Source organism: Spermophilus citellus, assembly GCF_964194105.1.
Source record: "Spermophilus citellus genome assembly, chromosome: 3".
NCBI lineage: Eukaryota > Metazoa > Chordata > Mammalia > Rodentia > Sciuridae > Spermophilus > Spermophilus citellus.
In genome coordinates, this window is record NC_138184.1 from 5,017,954 (window position 1) to 5,037,902 (window position 19,949).

At 56.3% G+C, this 19,949-nt stretch overlaps 2 protein-coding genes across 3 annotated transcripts; one reads left to right on the plus strand and one right to left on the minus strand.

Moving 5' to 3' along the window:
* Positions 1–2,269: 2,269 nt before the first annotated feature.
* Positions 2,270–6,433, minus strand: PRR36 (proline rich 36; the record flags this gene model as incomplete). The annotated part of the gene is made up of 5 exons (XM_081287775.1): positions 2,270–3,108; positions 3,241–3,634; positions 5,236–5,331; positions 6,166–6,321; positions 6,410–6,433. The coding sequence occupies 5 exons, from the start codon at positions 6,431–6,433 to the stop codon at positions 2,597–2,599; spliced, it is 1,182 nt and encodes a 393-aa protein (XP_081143901.1). The 3' UTR covers positions 2,270–2,596.
* Positions 6,434–12,993: 6,560 nt separating this feature from the next.
* Positions 12,994–19,690, plus strand: LRRC8E (leucine rich repeat containing 8 VRAC subunit E). Of its 2 annotated transcripts, XM_081286839.1 has the most exons (3): positions 12,994–13,072; positions 16,088–16,230; positions 16,967–19,690. In XM_081286839.1, the coding sequence occupies exons 2-3, from the start codon at positions 16,093–16,095 to the stop codon at positions 19,214–19,216; spliced, it is 2,388 nt and encodes a 795-aa protein (XP_081142965.1). In that variant the 5' UTR covers positions 12,994–13,072; positions 16,088–16,092; the 3' UTR covers positions 19,217–19,690. The 2 variants fall into 2 exon arrangements, with proteins under 2 accessions (XP_081142965.1, XP_081142966.1); XM_081286840.1 differs by lacking the exon at positions 12,994–13,072 and having other exon boundaries at positions 16,098–16,429.
* The last annotated feature ends 259 nt before the right edge of the window (positions 19,691–19,949 follow it).

Consider the following 19,949-nt stretch of genomic DNA (forward strand, 5'->3'; position numbering starts at 1 on the left):
CAGAGCCGAGAGGCAGTGCTGTCCTTGCCCTCCAGAGCTTCCTGCAGTCTAACACAGTTGCCAGGAGAGGAAAGGGCATCATCTGTGGTCGCTGGTTGGTGTGAGCAAGGCTGTGGGAGAGGTGGAAGACAGGATATGACCCCCACTGAGGCCTCCCCTGGGACACAAGCAGAAAGCCCAGCTTCCAGAAGAGCAGGATCTGGTTGCCTTCATTCAGCACACACTTCAAGAAGCTTTCTAGGGTGCTCTGTCCTGTGCCTTATTCAAGTATGGTGAAGATTGAACTGCCACTAATGTGGTAAGTGCCAAATAGACACCAGTTTGAGGAAATCAAGGAAGGCTTCCTGGAGGAGACAATGTCAGAGCTTTCTTCAAGGGCAAAAGCATGAAGGCTAGATGTCACTGGGACCAGCAAGGAAGGGACAGGATACCCAGGAAGAAGAGGAAAACTTGGGTGTGGCCAGAAAAGGAAGGAGTTACTTGGGTTAGGATGGAGAATTGGGGCTTTGAACTGAAGGCAGTGGGAGCCAATTGAGGGCACAGGGGAGAAGGACACCATCAGATAGACGACGGCGTGTTTGGAGGTCAGTGAAGAAGCTGGTGCAGAGACCACGCCAAGCCAGGCAGTAGGGAGAGTAAGGACCCAAGGAGGCAAAAGTCCTTTGTGGGGCTTCCTATGAAGCTGAGCTGGAGTCCCAGCTGGTGTGTGGAGGGACGAAGCGGGGATCACAAAGGAAGGCTGCAGAGGGGCAGAATCTTATTTGGTGTGGGCAGATGACAACCAGGCCCTGCCCTCTGCACCAGTGTGGACCCCAAAAATGGCCCCCTCTGCTACCTGATGACTGCTGGGAAGCCAGACATGTCAGTCTTTGCATGCCAGGATAACCAAGTTCACATATTGTCCCATCACGAGGGGTGCCTCTGGGGCAACACCCATCATTACCAGATTTACCCACAGGACTTCTGCTTCCACAGGACAACTGGCTCCACCCCAGTCATTTCCCCAGGCTACAACAGGGCTCCTGAGGAGCCATCTGAGCTTCTCCCCTGCCTTTTCCTGGGGCTGGCCTTCAGGTCCTGGCTGCCCAGTATATCAAGAGTCAGCCTCTCCTGGGCTTGTCTCAGTGTCTGAGAACAAGAAACTCTGGTTTCCCACCAGGGCCCAGTTGGAGAGGAAACTGTCTGAATGAGGGAGCTGGCTGGCCTTCCATTCTACTCACTATTGGCTCCCCAGGGTGGAGATAACACAGCCCCTCTGGGCCCATTTATCTTTGGACCCCAGGCTGGGAGGTAGCTGTTTTGAGGTGGGGACAGACACAACTTGGTGATCTTTCCTGACAAGGGCCTGGTCACTGGGTGGAGTAAAGGGACCAGGTCCAAAGGTCCCTTTGCCCCATCATTCCAGGTGTCCAGCAGAGGCCCTTGAGGAGGGAAAACTCCTTGCAGAGGTGTTTGGGAAGGTGGGAGGGCCTGGAGTGGAGCTAGAAGGGATCTGGCATGGGAGTGTCTGGGCTGGGTGCAGGGCAGGAAGTGCAAGGAAAGATGTGGGGACAGGGGATGTCGCAGGTAGGGCACAGGGCAAGAATGTTCATAGGGCTATGATGCACAAAATGGGCCAGTGAGGACTGCCCATCTCCCACCCAGCCCTGGCAGAGGCCACTTCTTCCTTGCAGGCTCCAACCAGGTCAGTCAGCCCAACACCCTACATCCAAGAAGTGTCCTTTAAGCCCCTGGCCCGGCTGCTGGTTTGCCTTCTGCACTACAGTCACAGAGGGCGGAGTGCCCAGGGTCAGGAAGGTGGCAGGGGAACAGAGGACGCCAATGGACCCCTTCCTCGGCCTCCAGGCCCTACTCTGGGTAGGGGAGTCCCTACCCAGAGGACGCATAAGGTAAGGGGATGTGTGCTGTGGGAAGAGGGCCAACCCTTCTCGCTTTTAACCCAGGAATGGGGAGAGCTCAGTCGCTTCTCCACTGTAGATGCGCATTGCATTCGCTCATCTGTTCACTCCCCTCTTGAGCCTAACTAGAAGTAGGACCTAAAGAACTACAAGTTCATGGACTTGGGTAGGCATGTACAGCGGGGCGACCAGGGCTCCTCTGCGGCAGCCCCACCTCTCCCGCCCCTTCTTTTCCTCCTGTGAAGAGGTTCAGCCAGAATTCCCACCTGCCCCCGGAAGCTGCCAGAACCCCTCGCGCTGGTCAGCTGCCCGCTGGTTCTGCGGAGGCCCCCCAAGTCCCGACCCTGCGGCGAGATCAAGGGCACACAAACTCCAGCGTCCCGGTTTTATTGCAAACTCGGGCTGCACCAAGTAGACAACGCTCAGGACGTGGGATGGGAGCAAGGCAGGACTCACGGAAGGCAGAGGCGCGTCTTAGATTAAATGGGTAGCCTCGAGGGGAGGTCCTAGGCCAAGGGTGTGGGTGGGCCCCAAAGGTAGAGGTGGAGCTTGGTCCCAAAGACTGCCACACTAGGGGCTACTAAAAACAATCTAACGACAGAGGGGCTCCAGGGCAATGGGGGCGGGGTCTAAGACAAAGAGGTGTAACCGGAGGATCGGACCCTAAAACAGGGGTGGTTGGCGGGCTACCGTCTGGCTTAGTGGAAAGTCTCCACTTCCACCACAGTCCAGTCACCCTGTGGGGAGGCCACGTCATCTGGAGAGAAGCTGGTGACCGAAGTGATGCTGGCACGGGATTCGTCCAGAGGAGACAACAGTTCGGCCCAGCGGCCCAGTTCGGCGTCGCTGAGCGGAGCTCGGGAGCTCCCGGTGACACCACCACCTCCCGCACCCCCTGGACCACTGCCGCTGCCTCCCGCAGTACCCTCGGCCGCCGCCAGCAGCAGCGTCCGGCTCAGCAGGTGCTGAACGACGCTAGCCTGCAGCGCCCCCAGCGGCAGCTCGCCCAGGCGCGCAAGCTTTGGGCTCCGCGAGGACACCCCAGTCCCAGACCCGGTCGCAGCCTTCCCACCACCAGCGCCGGACTCGGGCCCCTGATCCAGTGCTCCTGGTGCGGGAGTCGCTGACTCGGGCCCTTCCGCCTCATAGATGGTGCACAGACCATCAGTTGAGCCAGGCCCGGCAACTGGAGGCCACGGCAGGGCCGATCCTGCCGGGAAAGATTAGACCTTGAGCAGAGAGAGCTGGAAGTTCGGTCCCCAATCCAACTGGCCCTCCCACAAGCTTCGAGCCCCGCCTCCTTCCCCACCCACAGCCCGGTCCGGCCCACAATCTCCCTTACCTGGCGCGCCGCGGATTGCCAGTGGTGGAGCCGAACTTCGGCTCCAAGCGGCCGGGTGGCAGGCTGCGAGCTCCGCGTCTGCAGGTGGGGAGGCTGCGGCTCCACCTTCGGGCCCGCTGTCGTAGCCGCGCAGCTCCTCGGGCGTGCTTGTGGCGCTGCTACTGTGGCCGGCCAGGTCCGGGCCGCTCAATGTACTGGACGGGCTGCGCGAAGGTGGCGGCGGCGCGGCGGGGGCCAGTGCCAGGGTCAGCCGTGGACCCGAAGTAGAAGCATCTGGACCTGGGGTCGGGGGGCGGCGTGGAACCTGCGGAGGGGGCGAGGCAGGGGTCTGCAGAATGGGTGAGGACAGTGAGGGCGGAGCCTGTGGGGGAGTGGTCACGGGAGAGGGAGGAGCCTGAAGAGGGGACAAGGCCAGAGAAGGGTCATGCTGAGGGGGCGTGGTTATGGGAGGGGCCTGCAGAGTGGGCAAGACTGAAGGAGAGAGAGGGGGAGAGTCCAGAGGTGGAACCTGTGGAGGGGGCGGGGCAGAGAGAGACAGAGGAACCTGACGAGGAGGTGAGGCGGGAGGAGAAAGAAGAGCCTGCAGAGGTGAGGCAGGAGGAGAGGGAGAGAGAAGAGCCTTCAGAGGAGGTGAGGAAGGAGGAGAGGGAAGGGGCAAATGGTATGTGGTAGGGGGAGAAGGGGCCTGCAGAGGGGGCGAAGTCAGAGAAGGTTGGGTTTGTATCAGGGAAATGGGCAGGAAAGAAGGTGTGGCTTGCAGAAGAGGGGAGCCCAGAGAAAGTGAGGCCTGCGGAAAGGAGGAAGCCAAAGGAGGAGTGGACTGCAGAGGTGGTGAGGCCAGAGAAGTTGAGGCCTGTATGGGTGGCGTGGTCAAGAGAGAGGGAGAGGGCTGTAAAGGGGGCGTGATCAGAGAGGATGGGGCCTGCACAGGGGGCGTGCCCAGAGGAAAGGAAGGCGACTGCAGAGGCTGTGAGGCCAAAGGAGAGGGAGAAACTAGGGGAGCATCCTGCAGAGGGGATGTGACCCGAAGAAAAGGGTCTTGTGAGGGAGGCATGGCCAAAGTAGAGGGGTTGGCCTGAAGAGAGGGCGGAGACAAGACAGGACTGACCAGTGGAGGGCTCACAATCAGAGTGGAAAGGGCTGGCAGAGAGGGCATGGACAAGGGAGAGGAGGGATTCTGTGGAGATACTGGCGGAGAAATAGGGGCTTGTAGAGGGGCCATGGCTAAAGATTGAGGAGCGGACAAAGGAGGTGTGGCCAAGGGAGTCGGAAGAGGGGACCAAGCCGAAGCCTGGGTGGAAAGCACATTCTGCAGAGGAGGTGAAACTGATGTAGCCATGGGCAACGGGGAGACTGAGGCCTCTTGAGGAAAGGCTATATCCTGGCATGTGGGTGGAGCTTGCAGGGGAGGCGTGGCCGGTGGAGAGGGGAGAGTCTGCAAAGAGAGTGGAGCATCCGTGGCTAAAGAAAGGGGCGTGGCTGTCGGGCCAGTTAGTGTCTGTGAATGGGGCGTGACCTGTGGGGAGGATGTGGCAGGAAGATTCAGCAATGCAGGTGGAGGTGGTGTGGTGGGTGGAGAGGGAGGAAGTGTGGCCAGCAGGGGAGCCCCGGAGACTTGGGGAAGTGGTGCCTGTTGTACTGTGGAACCAGGTGGCGAGGACGTGGCCAAAGGAGGAGAAGATACCAGGCCCTGCACTGAGGCTGCGTCCTTTCTCGCTGATGTAGCCTGCAGAGGGCGTAGAGTGTGCAGTCCTTTGGACTTGGGCTGCGAGGTATGTGCAGGAGCTCGCGGAGTTCCACGGGCCAAAGCCCCAGAACGAGCTGGGGAGGACAGTGGAGTAGCATTGGAGCCCAGGGGACGAGAGGCCGGCTTTTGGAGGCTCCCACCAGCATTGGGGCGCCTCCTGGCGGCTGGGCTGGGCTCTGTGGTACTGTGTTCTGTTGCACTGCTCACTGATTTCCTGGGCAACTCAGTTGGAGGACGTGGCCGCGCACTTGCAGCTGTTCGGGGGAGTCCTGCTTCTGTGCCCATAGCCTTGGACCTCCGGGAGATGGCTGGGGAGGAGGCTCCTGAGGTGGGCCCTGAAGAGTCTGGAGACAAAGCAGAAAACGGAAAGTGCCAGATACCTCCTGGCTAGTCCCCCTCACATCCAGGAACTACCTCATCCCAGATCACATACCCTTTCGTGCTCCAGAGCTCAGGACACTCTTTTTGGGTGCTTCTGGGGTTTTTCCTCTGGCCACAGGTTCCTCAGCTGGAGGCCTGAGCCCCTTCTGTCCAACAGGGCCTGGCCTGGGGACAGGAGGGACCAGCTCTTTATTAGACCTCCCAAATTTACATTTTCCCATATGTAAAATGGGGCACATACCCTCTCTGCCATCCCCAAATGACTTTCACCCAATTTGCACCTATTTATGTGCAAAGGTTCCTAAGCCCCTAACTCATGTGTAACATTAGAAAGTTCAGCCCAGCAAAGTGACACAGCCTAATCCCAGCAACTTGGTAAATTGAGGTAGGAGGATCACAAGATCCAGGACATCCTCAGCAATTTGGCAAGACCCTGTCTCAAAATGAAAAATAAAAAGTGGCAGAGTGCTTGACTATCATGTGTGAGTCCCTGGGTTCCATCCCTAGTTCTGTAGAGACAAAAGAAATTAATAGCAGTCTAGACTGTGACGCTAACCCTTGCTTAGGGAACTAAGGAGGTGGGGCAAGTTACCTGACGGTCTGGCTGGCACGCCCCGGGCTGGAGATAGAGCCCTGGCCTGGGGTCTTGGCAGAGGCCCTTTCCCCTCTCCCAGCCGCTCTGGGCCTGGAGGCTGCAGGGAGAAAATTTTAGTTAAGGTGCCCCCGAACGGCGTCTCAGAAGCAAGAAGGATGGGTCGGGGTGGGGTTATGGGCTCAGAACTGAGGGAGCTGGGTACCTGGGCTCCTCGGACCTGCTCCAGCGCTCTGAGTCGGTGCCACTCGGGCTGCAGCCTCGGGAACAGCGGCTCCGCTGACGCCCCCACCTCGTTCCGCCAGGGGCCTTCTTCCCATAGCTCCCGTTGCTCCCAAAACTCGAAGGGCTGCGGCGGTGACTGGGGGAGGAGGTCGAGGAGACCCTGGGGGCCTGGGGGTCGCAAGACCCGGAGGGCGAGAAGCCGGCGTCCGCACGGCAGCCCCTGCCTTGGCCTTGGCCTTCTTGTCCATCCCGCACCTGATGAGGAGACCGTCGGATCAGTATCCCAGCTCCTGACCCCCTGCGTGGCCTGTTGGGATCTAGACCCCGGCACCTCGCTGCCCTTTCCCCAGCATCGCCACCCATGGGTGTGCAAACCTCCGCCCGGGCCTGATTCCCCTTCCTTCCCACACACCCACACCCACTCACCAGCCGGTCTGCTCATCGGAGCGCTCGAGTCCCACCCAACCCCTTTCCCCAGAGCCGAGCCCCCTCCCCTCCCTCGCATCGACATCCACGCCCTACCCTTCGCCCCACGGGAACCCAGAAGATCAGCCTCGGCCCGAGAGGGCAGTCAAAGGGTCCAGATGCGGGGGTCCGGAACGCACGCCCCTGTCTCCCCACCGTCCCCCAGCGCCATCCCCCATCCTCCCTCAGGGATGCCAGCACCTGCCACGAGACAGAGCGGCCCCTCGGCCCCGCGAACTGGCCACCGGAGACAAAGAGCCGCGTCCCGGGCCCGCCCCCTCCCCCAGCCCGGCCCCGGCCCGCGCCCGGCCCCTCCACCTGCTCACGGCTCGCTCACCTCCGGCTCCGGCCTCCCGCCGCTCCACCGAGGGTCGCCTGGGGTGGGGCGGGGCCGGAGCACCGCGAGCGGCGGGAAGGCCAGCGGAGGGGGCGGCAGGCGGCGGCGCCGGGGGAGCCTGGCGGGCCCCGCCCCTCGGCCGCGGGCGGGGAGCCCGGGGCGCGCGCGCTGGATCCCAACCCGGGAGCGCGCCGAGGGGTGGGGAGAGGCTCGCGTCGGAGGAAGGGGCCGCCTCTCGTTGGTCAGAGGGAGGTCTATTTCCGCGACTCCTCCTAAAGACCCCAAAGACTCAACGAGAGGGACTCGGCGGGGAAATCACTTGGGGACCCCCAGTCCTCCCCACATGCCCGCACGCACCTGCTCCGACCAGCACCCCAACCACCTGGAGACCAAGGCCCGCCTGGACGCTGATAGGCTGAGCCGTGGCAACAAGGGGGCGGGACCACCGCGCCTCTGGCCCACCGACCAATCCAGACACTGTGTCCCTGGTCCCCGTCGTGGCCTTCGCGACTGTGGAAGCCTGGCGGCCCAGGGTGTCTGGGGGAATCTACCCCAAGGCTTTTCTCAGACCCTATGAAAGCCCTTAGCTAAGGTGGGATAGGTCTTGTTGCTAGGAGACCACAGCCCTGGGAAACTAGAGGATGCTAGGCAGACCCCAGATTTTTGGAAGAGGAGGAAGGGAAGGATGGGAAAGAGACAAGAAAAACAGTATGGTGAGAGTATGATATGGTGACAGTATGGTGACCCAGTCTTCTGTAGGGCAGAGCTCTTCCACTTCCACACCCTCCCAGCTGTAGGTCACAGCAGCGAAGGCTTCCCGCCAGATTTGGGCTTTGGAGAGACCAGACTACCAGGGGCTGAGTGGTATCAAAACAAGCGCATGAAGGATCTGAGGACATCTTTTCCGACTGCCTGAATCTAGCTTGAGCAAGTGGGAGGTGTCCTTTCAGATATCTTCACCTGACAGCACAGGGGCCTCAGCGGAGATTGACATGAAGGGTGTTCAACCAAAACTCGGGAGGTCTAGTGGCCTCCGAAATAAAAGAATTCTTGAGCCATTACAGTTGCTAGACAGAAAAAGGACAAGGTCCTGGAACAAGTTCCCATAACTTTCAGAAGCAGAGCTGGATAGAAGTCGGCAGTATGTCCACTGGACCTAGAGATAAAAGCATTTTTATAACAAAAATTTGGGGAAGGCAGGCATGAATTGTTTCACTGAACTTTCATGGCTATAGATAAAAGGAACAGGGTAACAAAATCATGTAGAGTTTTCCGATAGGAAGTCAGTCCACAAGGGAAAAGTCTTGCTGCTTCTAGAATGGTCAGAATAGTAAGCATGATGCAAGTGGTGTCCAGGGGTGGCAATGGGATTTGCAAAGGTTTCAACCTACATTCAGGAAAATGGTTTTGTTGTTTGGGGACCACTGTTAACTTACTAACTCCTTTATCTCTCCTCCTCCTCCACTCTCTGGCCCTTACAATTAAATTGAGGATATCTCAGAATTTTTCTCTGATCAAGGGGGTGTAGACTAAAGCAGGCAATGGCCATTCTCAGCTGCCCTGTGCTGACCTCCTGATGAACCTCCCCTTGTATCTGAGGCTTTGTCACCTCTATCAGCCAAGTTCTCTCTCCATGTTGTGCTTTCTGCCTTGGTGCCTCCTGCATCCCGGCTCACAGCCCCTCTTCACCCCATCCCACAGAATCAGCTCCCTGTCACAAGTGCACACATGCATGCTCACACATGCACTGCTGCACACAGGTATGCACGCATGCACAGAGACATGAGCAATCCATCTTCTGGAACTCAGAGGGCTTCTTATGAGGGTGTGGCTAGAAGTAGGAGACTGAGCTTTCTCCATTCAAGCTTGGTGCCCATCTGAATTTCCAAAGATGGAAGAAAGAGAAAGATGGCAAGCTCAGAACTGAATGCCCTTAGCCGGGTGTGGTGGCGCATGCCTGTAATTCCAGCGACTCAGGAGGCTGAGATAGGAAGATCCCGAGTTCAAAGCCAGCCTCAGCAACTTAGGAAGGCACTTGCAACTCAGTGAGACCCTGTCTCTAAATAAAATATAAAAAAGGGCTGGGGATGTGGCTCAGTAACTAAGCCCCTCTGAGTTCAATTCCCAGTATGGGGGGGGGGGAGGGGGGGAACTGAATGCCTTGCCTTATCCTCCTGATTGGATCATTCTAGGCCTTACCCCCTCCCCAGGTCTCCTGATTGTCACCTATGTCAGCCACTTGTGGCATGACAGCGGCTTGGCTCCCCTGCCTGCCTGTTCACCCATCTCCAACAGTACTCTCCTTCTGGGTCACCGCCACCTGCCAGAGGCCTGATCTCCTGCCTTCTGACCGTGATGCAGGGGATCCTCCCAGGCTACATTGACCCCACCCTGTATTCAGCTGGGATCTGGACTCTGTTCTCCTATAAAAACACTCCCCAAATGTCAATGAACAGGGGAATGGAGCCAGGTGCAGCGGTATGTACCTGTAGACCCAACTACCTGGGAGGCTGATACAGGAGGATCACTTGAGCCCAGAAGATCTGGGCCAACCTGGGCAGCGTAGGAAGACCTAGTCTCAACACAGCCAGGGGAATAAACAACACAAACTAAAGTACGCCTGCAAGAGAATAGGACTCAACAATTAAACAAAGACAACAACACAGAATACTGGCACACTGAAAATAGTAACTGATCTGAAAAGCATGACAAAGAACACACACACACACACACACACACACACACACTCTATGATTTCATTTAGAAAACATTCTAGAAAATGCAAACTAACCTATAGTGACAGAAAGCAAATCATGGTTTGCTTAAGGATGGTTAGGGGGGGCGGGGAGGTTAAATGAACCGCCCAGTACAGCCACTCTCAGGTTACTGACTCTCAGAAATTATGTGAAATAATAAACACTTGTTATAAACTGTTAAATTTAAGGGAAATTTGTTACTCAGCAACAGATCTGTGAAATTCACATTTACAAAATCTTAGGATATTAAATAACAAGTATTCATGAGAATGTGGAAATATTGGAATCTTTGTGTGCTCTTGGTGGGAGCGTAAAATAGTGCAGCCCCTGTGGAAGACAGTATAGAGGTTCTTCAAAACATTAAATAGATACCACATGATTCAGCACTTCCAATCCAGGACTTACAAAAAAGAATTGCAAATGACAATTTAAGGAGATTGTACCCCCCACCATAAGCATAGCAGCATTATTTACAATAGCCAAGTGTAAACAGAATAAACAGAATGTGGTCTATCCATACAATGGGATTTTATTCAGTTTTAAAGAAATTCTGCCAGGCTTGATGGTGCACACCTGTAATCCTAGCTGCTTTGGGGAGGCCAACTCTAGAGGATCACAAATTTGAGGCCAGCCTCAGCAATTTAGCAAGACCCTGTCTCAAAATCTAAAAGTTTTTTTTGCCAGGCACAGTGGCACACACCTGTAATCCCAGTGGCTCAGGAAGTTGAGGCAGGAGGATTGTGAGTTCAAAGCCAGTTTTAGCAAAAGCAAGGTGCTAAGCAACTCAGTTGAGACCCTGTTTTTAAATAAGATACAAAATAGTGCTGGGGTGTGGCTCAGTGGTTGAGTACTCTTGAGTTCAATCCCCCCACCCCCACCTCCGTACCAAAAAAAAATTTTTAATTTTTTTTAAAAAGGGACCATAGTAAAGTGTGGCTGGATTAAATATTTAGTACCAGAGACAGGGGCGGAGATAAAAATAAATAAATAAATAAAATTTTAAAAAGATGGAAATTCTGATACATGTTACAATGTGGATGAACCCTGAGAACATTGTGCTCAGTGAAATCAGTCACAAAAGGACAAATACTGTATGATTTCACTTCTATGAGGTCCCTAAAATAGACACATTCATAGAAACAAAAAGTAGAATGGCGGGTGTGAAGGCTCGGAGAGGGGGAGGGAGAGTTAATTTCAAAATGAACAAGAGTCTGGCAATGGATGGTGGGGACGGATGCACAAGAATATAAATGTCTTCCATGCCCCTGAGCTGTGCACTTAGAAACTGGAGATGGTAAATTTCACGTTATGTGTATTTTACCAATTTTTTTAAAAGCTGGATATTACCATTAGGTAAGTTGCCATAGGAATGGGATTTCGAAGTGGGAGCTTCCCATAGAACACTTGGAAGGCATTTTCAGGATTTGAGCTACAACCCAGCCATTCCATTCAGACATCTGCAACTGCAGCAGGTCCCCTGCAGTCCTATCAGTGTCCCTGAGCACTCTCAGTGCCCATGCCCAGGGAGGGCCAAAGGGCCAGTCTCCAGAACAGCTCTCAGTGACAGATGGGCTGGTGGCTAGATACTTCCAATTCCCTCACGTCTTTGGTGGAAGAACCTGGAGATGTCTCCATCATCTCCTAGATTTCCCCCAGCAGAGTGGACTTCAGACTGCCCACAGCACTATCCTTCCTTTTATCCTCATTAACAATAAACTGGCTTCTTGCTCCTCCCAGTCTCACTTCCTCATTTCCCTACTGCTTTATCCCCAGGATCACCTGCCAGATAAACTATTTGCATCAAATTCCTCCTCTCCGCGCCGTGAGGCTGGAGGAGATCAAACCAAGACAACCTTCCATTAATCACACATCCATCAATCAATTATTAATGCCTGCTGTGTCAGGCACCATTCCAAGGGCCAGCGGGAAGCAAAAGCCAAGTGACTAGGGCTGGTACTCCACTGACTAGGATTCTTGCACAAGGAGAGAAGCATTTGCATAGATTGCAAACAAACCTCCGGGGCATGGATCCCAAGGACAACCTTTCTGAAAGGTCTGTGCCTCCAGGAGGTCCTCAGAACACTTTTTCCAGGGCCACTGATTCAGCCTGATTTTTTATAACTACAGCACTTGTCGGAATCTGGCACTATCTTATTCCCGCAATTGTTTGTGTATTTGATGTCTGTCTCGAAAAGAAACTCTGGGTCTAGGATGTAGCTCAGCAGAAGAGTGGCTTGAGTAGCACAGGTGAGACCCTGGGTTGCATCACCAGCACCAAACAAAACAAAACAAAACAACAAAGAATCTAAAGAACACCCAAGAAGTTTCTGGACTGCCTGCGGTAGTACCCAGAGGGCCTTTGATTAGGTGATCTTGGCTCTAAATGCCTCAGGCGGTCTCAGACATTTTCTTTTCCTCCATGGGGGAGGGGGCTGATGGGCTTTCCCTGGTGAAGGGATTTTAAGACCAAGAGTAGATCAAAGTTCAAACCTGGCCGCCTCCAGGTCTAAGAGAGAGATCTGCTTGATTTGCTATTCTGTGACCCAGGCCAGGCTCCCCATTAGGTGACGGCAAGGTTAGGGTGGTGGTAGGAAGGCAAAGTCTTGGTTTCCAGAAGTGGGGTTCCCAGACTAGAACTCCATCCCCAGCTACGAGAGTTCTCTGGCCGCCCCTCCCTGCAGCCCCCAGGATCTGGGAGCAGCCTGCCCCAACTTCCCCGAGGGTGGGCCACAAGTCTGGACAGGGACAGTCAGGCTAGGACCCCCACTGGGCTGGCTGCTTTGGGCTAGGCCCAACTCCTACCCCAAGGCCAGAACAGAAGAGGGAAGCCCTCCCCTCTCCCAGGCTCCTCAAAAAGGAGCCATCTTCCATCTGAAGACTCTGGTCACCTGTGTCTTGGTCGGCTTCGACTTGGCAGTGCCTTAAGTAAGGGTTGGGGGAAACATTTCCACCCATTGCTGACACCTGTCCAGAAAGACGACCATAACGTAGTTTTGAGAGCCCAGGACGTCCCGTTTCCTCAGTTTCCCCCCTTGCAGCTGGACTGCAGACTCCTAATGCCCCTCCGCTGGAGCCGGCTCTGTGCCCACCTGGGCAGAGCAGGATGACGACCCCTCGCCTGTCGGCGATCGTGTGGCGCCCAGAGCCGCGGGGACCAGCGAGGCGGGCCAAGCTGTCCGGGGGCGGGGCGGGGCGGGGCGGCTCTCCGGCTCCTGGCCCGCCCGCTCGCCCTGACTCACCCAGGCGAACCCGCCCGGGAACTCTGCGGGAGTCCGGGCTGCTCCGCTCCCAGAGACCTAGGAGTGGGGCCCAGCGTCCACCCCGGAGCTGTGAGTAAGGGGCTCCCCGCCCGCGGGCGTGGGATGACCAGGTGGGGGTCGGACTGGCGCTGGAATCCCGCGGAGGGAGGATCGCTCAGGTGCTGCAGACTCTGTGGCCTGGGCGGGACGTCCGGGACACACCGGGAGCTGGCGGGTGGGTGCGCAAACAGAGGCAGGCCCCAAGGTGGCCTGTCCTGGGAACCAGGCAGACCCAGCCAAGTAAGGAGACCTTCCACCGTCAGGGGTGGACCTCGGGGGTCGCGATCTCCATATCCTGAACTGGGGCTGGTGACTGAGAGGTCAGACAACTTGTCCCAGCGAGTTTCTCAAAGCCCCAGAGCCTTTCCACTGGGGGTCCGCACCAGCGGCTTTCTGAGATTTTTGAACTTCAACACTCCCCAGACCCCAAGTTCCTGCAAGGGAAGCTTGGAAACTGTGCTGGTGGGCGGAGTCCACAGGCTGGCCAGAGGTCTGCTAAGTGGGCTATGCTCCCCCATTCCCCACCTCAAGTTCCCCTTGTGAAAAAAGCAGGAGTTGAACTTTGTGGTCTCCAGGGGGAAAGCCTGCTGTTTCTTCCTGGCTGTGGGTGAGGAGGGGTCTGCCTCCCGCCACCCCCCACCTCTACTCCAGCAGTAGGAAACTAACCACCACATCATGAGGAGGCAAGAGGCCTGAGGGGCCCAAGGACAGGGAGCAGGAGTGAGGCCCAGGAGAGGGGCCTGGTGGTCCTAGATGGTGAGACCCCCATCCTGGCCTTCTGGAACACCCCTTCAGGGTTCTTTTTGTGGAGATGCCATATCACTGTGGGAGGTGCCTTCCTGATACAGAGCATTGAGGGCCGTCAAGCTGACAGGTGAGGGGATTGGGATGGAAACCTTGACAAGTCATATCTCTCCTCCAAGTCTGGAAAACAAGAGCCCAGCACCCAAGCTCTCCAAGTTGGGAGAAATGACCCATTGAGAACATCTGATGGCACACATTGAGTGTGGTCTCCATTGCCATTTTTTTTCTGCCCCTACCCCAGTTCCATCAGCCCCTCTTTCTGGGCTCTGCCACCAGCTCTGCTCAGACATGGGGGGGCGGGCACCCTGGTGTCTGCGGAAATTTAATGGCAGGTTTGGGACCAACAGGTTTGAGTCATGGAGACGGATAATGATAATCCCCTGCATCCGCCTCCGATTCATCCGCCTCCCCTGGAGTCACTGAGAAGTCCAAGGGGACCCTGAGGGTTTCTGTCTTTTTGCCTGTGGTTGTACACCCAGGAGGGTGGGCAGGCAGGGGGTGAAATTTACATCAATGTGAGGTGGGTCCTGAATGGTGACCAGGACAAGGAGTTGGTTCCTACCAGCATATGTGGGTGGCATTGCTGCCACTGTCCCCAGCAAGGAAACAGCATTCCTCAAAGGCCACCCTGGGCGAGTGGCTGAAACTCAACACCGACATTATAGCTCCCTTGTTCTGGGTCTTCCCTCATACACAAATGTGTGTGCTCCAAAATGTCCCCAGGTGTCCCTTTTGGTGGCTACCATGTACAGTCATTCCCTGAGGTTGCTGAGCTGCTTGGGCTTTTCTCTGGATTAGATGCTACTGATGAAGGTTGGAAATATTCTTCCTTGGCTTTTGGTGAAGGCCTGGGAGTGTTAGTGAGTGTGGGGGATGGGCCACTGTGAGAGGATCCTGCACTCTGGTGAATGGGGCGGGCATGAGTGTCCATCATGTGCGGGAAGACCCTGGGCACCTCCTTGCCTGCAGATCCCCCATATGAAGGTGGGAGCCTCAGAGGAAATGAAGGGAGTCGTGGTGAGGCACTGCCAGCCCTCAGGCTGGTGGGCAAACCTGCATTCCGTGTCATCATCCCCACCCTGACTTTATCACTCAGAAGTCATTACAAAATCTTTGGGGACATGGGGACTAAAAAGGGAGGCAGAGATATGAGCACAGTTGGCTGAGGGATGAGACAAGAGCCAGGGCTTCCCTTCTCTACCTATTCCAGCCTGTGCCCAGTGACAGGTTGGGGACAGGAGACTCTTAGAAGCCTGCTTAAGAGAGAGGTGATGGAGATGGGGTAAGCTTCGATGCTGGCAAGGGTGAGCTGCCTAAGGACCCCTGCGCTCTCCTCCCCCCAGCCGTGGCAAGTGGCTGCCTGCCTCAGAGGGTGACGTCCCAGCTTTGTGCCCCTCGCCCCCGTCTGTGACTTGGGCTGGCCAGACTGTATTGCAGTAATGATACCTTGGTCCAAAAGGAAGCCAGGGACAGAGGAGTGGGCCGGAAGCCAGGAGCCTGGCAGTGCAGCTCCCTGCCAGTTGTAAGTGTCACCCGGGAGCATTCCACTTGTGGTCCTCCACCCTTGGCCAAGCCAACACCCCCCCCCCCCCCAGAGCCCAGTCTCTGGTTTGTACCTCAGGTGCTGGGTACAGCCCCCTTAGAAACTCTGGTGTCTCGGTCACACACCACCCCCAGGGCTGACTACCTTGGCTGGGCCACTCCCTAACCCCGGGGGCCCTGGTAACCAGAGCAGAGCCAGGTTCCAGCCAGGTTCCAGCCAGGCTGCCAGCCGGCTTTTCAGGTTAGAGGTTGGAGGTGGTGCCCAGGAGCACCCCTGGAGGAGGTGGGGGACCCACACCCCGGAAGTCCTGAGCTGTGGGGCACTCTCCTGCCCGGTGGCAGTGAGATTCTAGGCTGGAGTCAGGCAGCCCCAAGTGGGTGTTTTGGGGCTTCCAGCATCAAGAGTGGGAGGGGCATGCTGGGTTTGGGGAGAAGGCCACATGGGAAGGCCGGGGGACAGGAACCCTGTGGACTGTCCCTATTGAGCTCTGAGAGGGCAGACAGAGTCAGATCAGGGCAGGAGAAACAGCAAGATCTGGAGCCCTGGCTCTGGGAAGGAGGTGGGGTCTGGCAGGGGGGAACCTAAGAGGAGAAGCTGGGCACATGGCTCCTGTCAGGGAGCACAGGCTGTGTCTGCCCCCCTGCCAGGAGGCACCCCTTCCTCATGATCTCTCTACACTGTCTCCCTGTTTGCTGTAGGCAAGATGATTCCCGTGGCCGAGTTCAAGCAATTCACGGAACAACAGCCAGCGTTCAAGGTGCTCAAACCCTGGTGGGACGTGCTGGCCGAGTACCTCACCATAGCGATGCTCATGATTGGGGTCTTTGGCTGTACCCTCCAGGTAAAGGACCGGGCCATTGAGGGGCAAGGCCGCACTAGAAGCCTTCCTGTCAAGCCCTTGCCTGCCTGCAGACCGATTCTGGCCCCTTACCTCCCCTCCACCACTGGGGGTGGCCTCTGAGTCTTCCTGTGGTGTTCCCTGCTTTCACAACACTCTGTCTATCCCTGGAATCTAGAAAGAACTGCGGTTGCTGACTTTGGTAAGACTGTTGACATCAGGTAGCACAGACCGAGTGGCCTGAACACCAGAAACTTATTACGGTGCAGTTGGTTCTAGAGGGCAGTGGAGATCAAGGTGCTGAGGCAGCGGGGTTCCTCCAAGGACTGTGAGGGAGAATCTGTGCCCATCTTTCTCCTAGGCTCTGGCAGCCCCGAAATCTTGTGGCATTCTCCTTGTGTCTATGTCCAAATGTCCCCTTTCTATAAGGACCCGGTCCTACTGGATTAGGGTTTGCTCTCACGGCCTCATCTTGATTACTTCTGCAAAGACCCTTTTCCAAAGAAGGCCACATTCACAAGGGGTTGGAGGTTGAGGACTTCAACATCTTTTTGAGGGGAGGGACACAATCCAACCCAACTCCTTTTTTTCAGACAAGGACCCATGTGGAGGTTTAGCACCCGCCCCCCACAGTCAGCCAGCTGGCCAGGGTCTAGGACCAGGGTCTCTCACCTTCAGCCTGCTTCTGTCCCCTGCTTCATGATCCCAACACTCTGCTTTGCCACCTCCTCATTCTCAGGTGACACAGGACAAGATCATCTGTCTGCCCAGTCATGAACCCCGGGAGAACCTATCAGAGGCTCCCTGCCGGCAACTATTGCCTCGGGGGGTCTCTGAGCAGATGGGAGGTCTCCGGCAGCTCAGCGGCCTCAAGAACAACCTGGACCTGCAGCAGTACAGCTTCATCAACCAGCTGTGCTACGAGACCGCCCTCCACTGGTACGCCAAGTACTTTCCCTACCTCGTGGTCATCCACACACTCATCTTCATGGTCTGCACCAGCTTCTGGTTCAAGTTTCCTGGCACCAGCTCCAAGATCGAACACTTCATCTCCATCCTGGGCAAGTGTTTTGATTCACCGTGGACCACACGGGCCTTGTCTGAGGTCTCTGGAGAGAACCACAAGGGCCCGGCTGCCGGACGGGCTGCAGCGATCGTGGTGACCACAGCGGGGACAGGGACAGGGAAGACAGGTGAGGGAGAGAAGGAAAAGGTGCTGGCAGAGCCTGAGAAGGTGGTGACTGAACCTCCTGCCGTCACCCTGCTGGACAAAAAGGAGGGCGAGCAGGCCAAAGCCCTGTTTGAGAAGGTCAAGAAATTCCGAGTGCACGTGGAAGAGGGTGACATCCTTTACACCATGTACATCCGGCAGACGGTGCTCAAAGTCTGCAAGTTCTTAGCCATCCTGGTTTACAACCTGGTTTATGTGGAGAAGATCAGTTTTCTGGTGGCCTGTCGGGTAGAGACCTCAGAAGTCACGGGGTATGCCAGCTTCTGCTGCAACCACACCAAGGCCCACCTCTTCTCCAAGCTGGCCTTCTGTTATATCTCCTTCGTATGCGTCTATGGCATCACCTGCCTGTACACCCTCTATTGGCTGTTCCACCGGCCCCTCAAGGAGTACTCCTTCCGTTCTGTGCGGGAAGAGACAGGCATGAACGACATCCCTGACGTCAAGAACGACTTTGCCTTCATGTTGCACCTCATAGACCAGTATGACTCGCTCTACTCCAAGCGCTTCGCTGTCTTCCTCTCAGAGGTCAGTGAGAGCCGCCTGAAGCAACTCAACCTCAACCACGAGTGGACACCTGAGAAGCTTCGGCAGAAGCTGCAGCGCAATGCGTGGGGCCGGCTGGAGCTGGCCCTCTGCATGCTCCCTGGGCTGCCGGACACTGTCTTTGAGCTCAGTGAGGTGGAGGCACTCCGGCTGGAGGCCATCTGTGATATCACCTTCCCCCCAGGCCTCTCGCAGCTGGTTCACCTTCAGGAGCTCAGCTTGCTCCACTCTCCTGCCCGGCTGCCCTTCTCCTCACAGATCTTTCTGCGGGACCGCCTGAAGGTGATCCGCGTCAAATGCGAAGAGCTCCGCGAAGTGCCCCTTTGGGTGTTCGGGCTGCGTGGCTTGGAGGAGCTACACCTAGAGGGACTGTTTCCTCCAGAGCTGGCTCGGGCTGCCACCCTTGAGAGCCTCCGGGAGCTGAAGCAGCTCAAAGTGTTGTCCCTACGCAGCAATGCCGGGAAGGTGCCAGCCAGCGTGACTGATGTGGCAGGGCACCTGCAGCGGCTCAGTCTGCACAATGACGGGGCCCGCTTGCTTGCCCTCAACAGCCTCAAGAAGCTGGTGGTACTGCGGGAGCTGGAGCTGGTGGCCTGCGGGCTGGAGCGCATCCCCCATGCCATCTTCAGCCTAGGTGCGCTGCAGGAGCTGGACCTCAAAGACAACCATCTGCGGTCCATCGAGGAGATCCTTAGCTTCCAGCACTGTCGGAAGCTGGTCACACTCAGGCTGTGGCACAACCAGATTGCCTATATCCCCGAGCATGTGCGGAAGCTCAGGAGCCTTGAGCAGCTCTATCTCAGCCACAATAAGCTTGAGACCCTGCCGACTCAGCTCGGCCTGTGTTTTGGCCTCCGGTTGCTGGATGTGTCGCACAATGGGCTGCGTTCCCTGCCACCCGAGGTGGGTCTCCTCCAGAACCTGCAGCACCTGGCTCTCTCCTACAATGCCCTCGAGGCCTTGCCAGAGGAGCTGTTCTTCTGCCGAAAGCTTCGGACATTGCTTCTGGGTTACAACCACCTGAGCCACCTCTCACCCCACATTGCTGCCCTCAGGGCCCTCAGCCGCCTGGAGCTCAAGGGCAACCGTTTGGAGGCACTGCCAGAAGAACTCGGCAGCTGCACGGGACTCAAGAAGGCAGGACTGCTGGTGGAGGATACCCTTTATGAGGGTCTTCCTGCAGAGGTGCGGGAGAGGATGGAGGAGGAATGAAGACAGGGTGGAGAAGGTGGAGGTAGAGGCCTTTGAATGCTTCTGCCCTAGCAGTGTCTTCCATGAGAAAGGGCCACTGGGTCCAGCCAGGAGAGGAGAGGCAGACATGTCAGCTTTGTGGGGTCCAGGAAAGATCCTGGGACTGGTTTGTCTAGAGAGACACAGGAAGTTGTGGATTTGGGGTGGAACCCCATACAGAAGGATTAACTCAAGAATTCTCAGACAAAAGCCACACCTGTGTCTTTGGCTGGTTGGCATGCCCTCCCTCTGGACATTCCAGCTCAATTAGTGTCACATATGGGAGTGGGGACACATCCCGATGGGATTTCCAACCCTCCCACCACCAATAAGCAGCTTACATCTGGGGTTCTCTCCCAAGGAGAGAACACAGACACAAGGGACTAGCTCCCCAACCTCCACCCCAACTTTGATGCTAAGTATTTATTTATGAGTCCTTTGCTATAGACATGTGTACCAAGAACAATCGTCCTCCTATCTGGCTATGTGCCAAAATCAACTGAGGGGCTAGAACAAAACAGAACATCTCAGGCCCCACCCTTGAAAGACTCATTCAGGAGCTTGGGTGGGGGCCAGGGACCTGCTAATAAATAAGCATGCTAAGTAATTATGATACAGGTAGTCCTAAGCCTCTATGATGGAAACACTAACCTAAAGAATAGCTACCTGAATGTCTAGATTCTGTGCCACTTTTAGATTCTGGCCCTTTGAGAAC

Coding starts and splice junctions, on each gene's coding strand:
- LRRC8E (XM_081286839.1), top strand. CDS start 16,093: ATGATTCCCGTGGCCGAGTTCAAGCAATTCACGGAACAACAGCCAGCG. Junction 16,231..16,966: donor TCTTTGGCTGTACCCTCCAG/GTAAAGGACCGG, acceptor CCTCATTCTCAG/GTGACACAGGACAAGATCAT.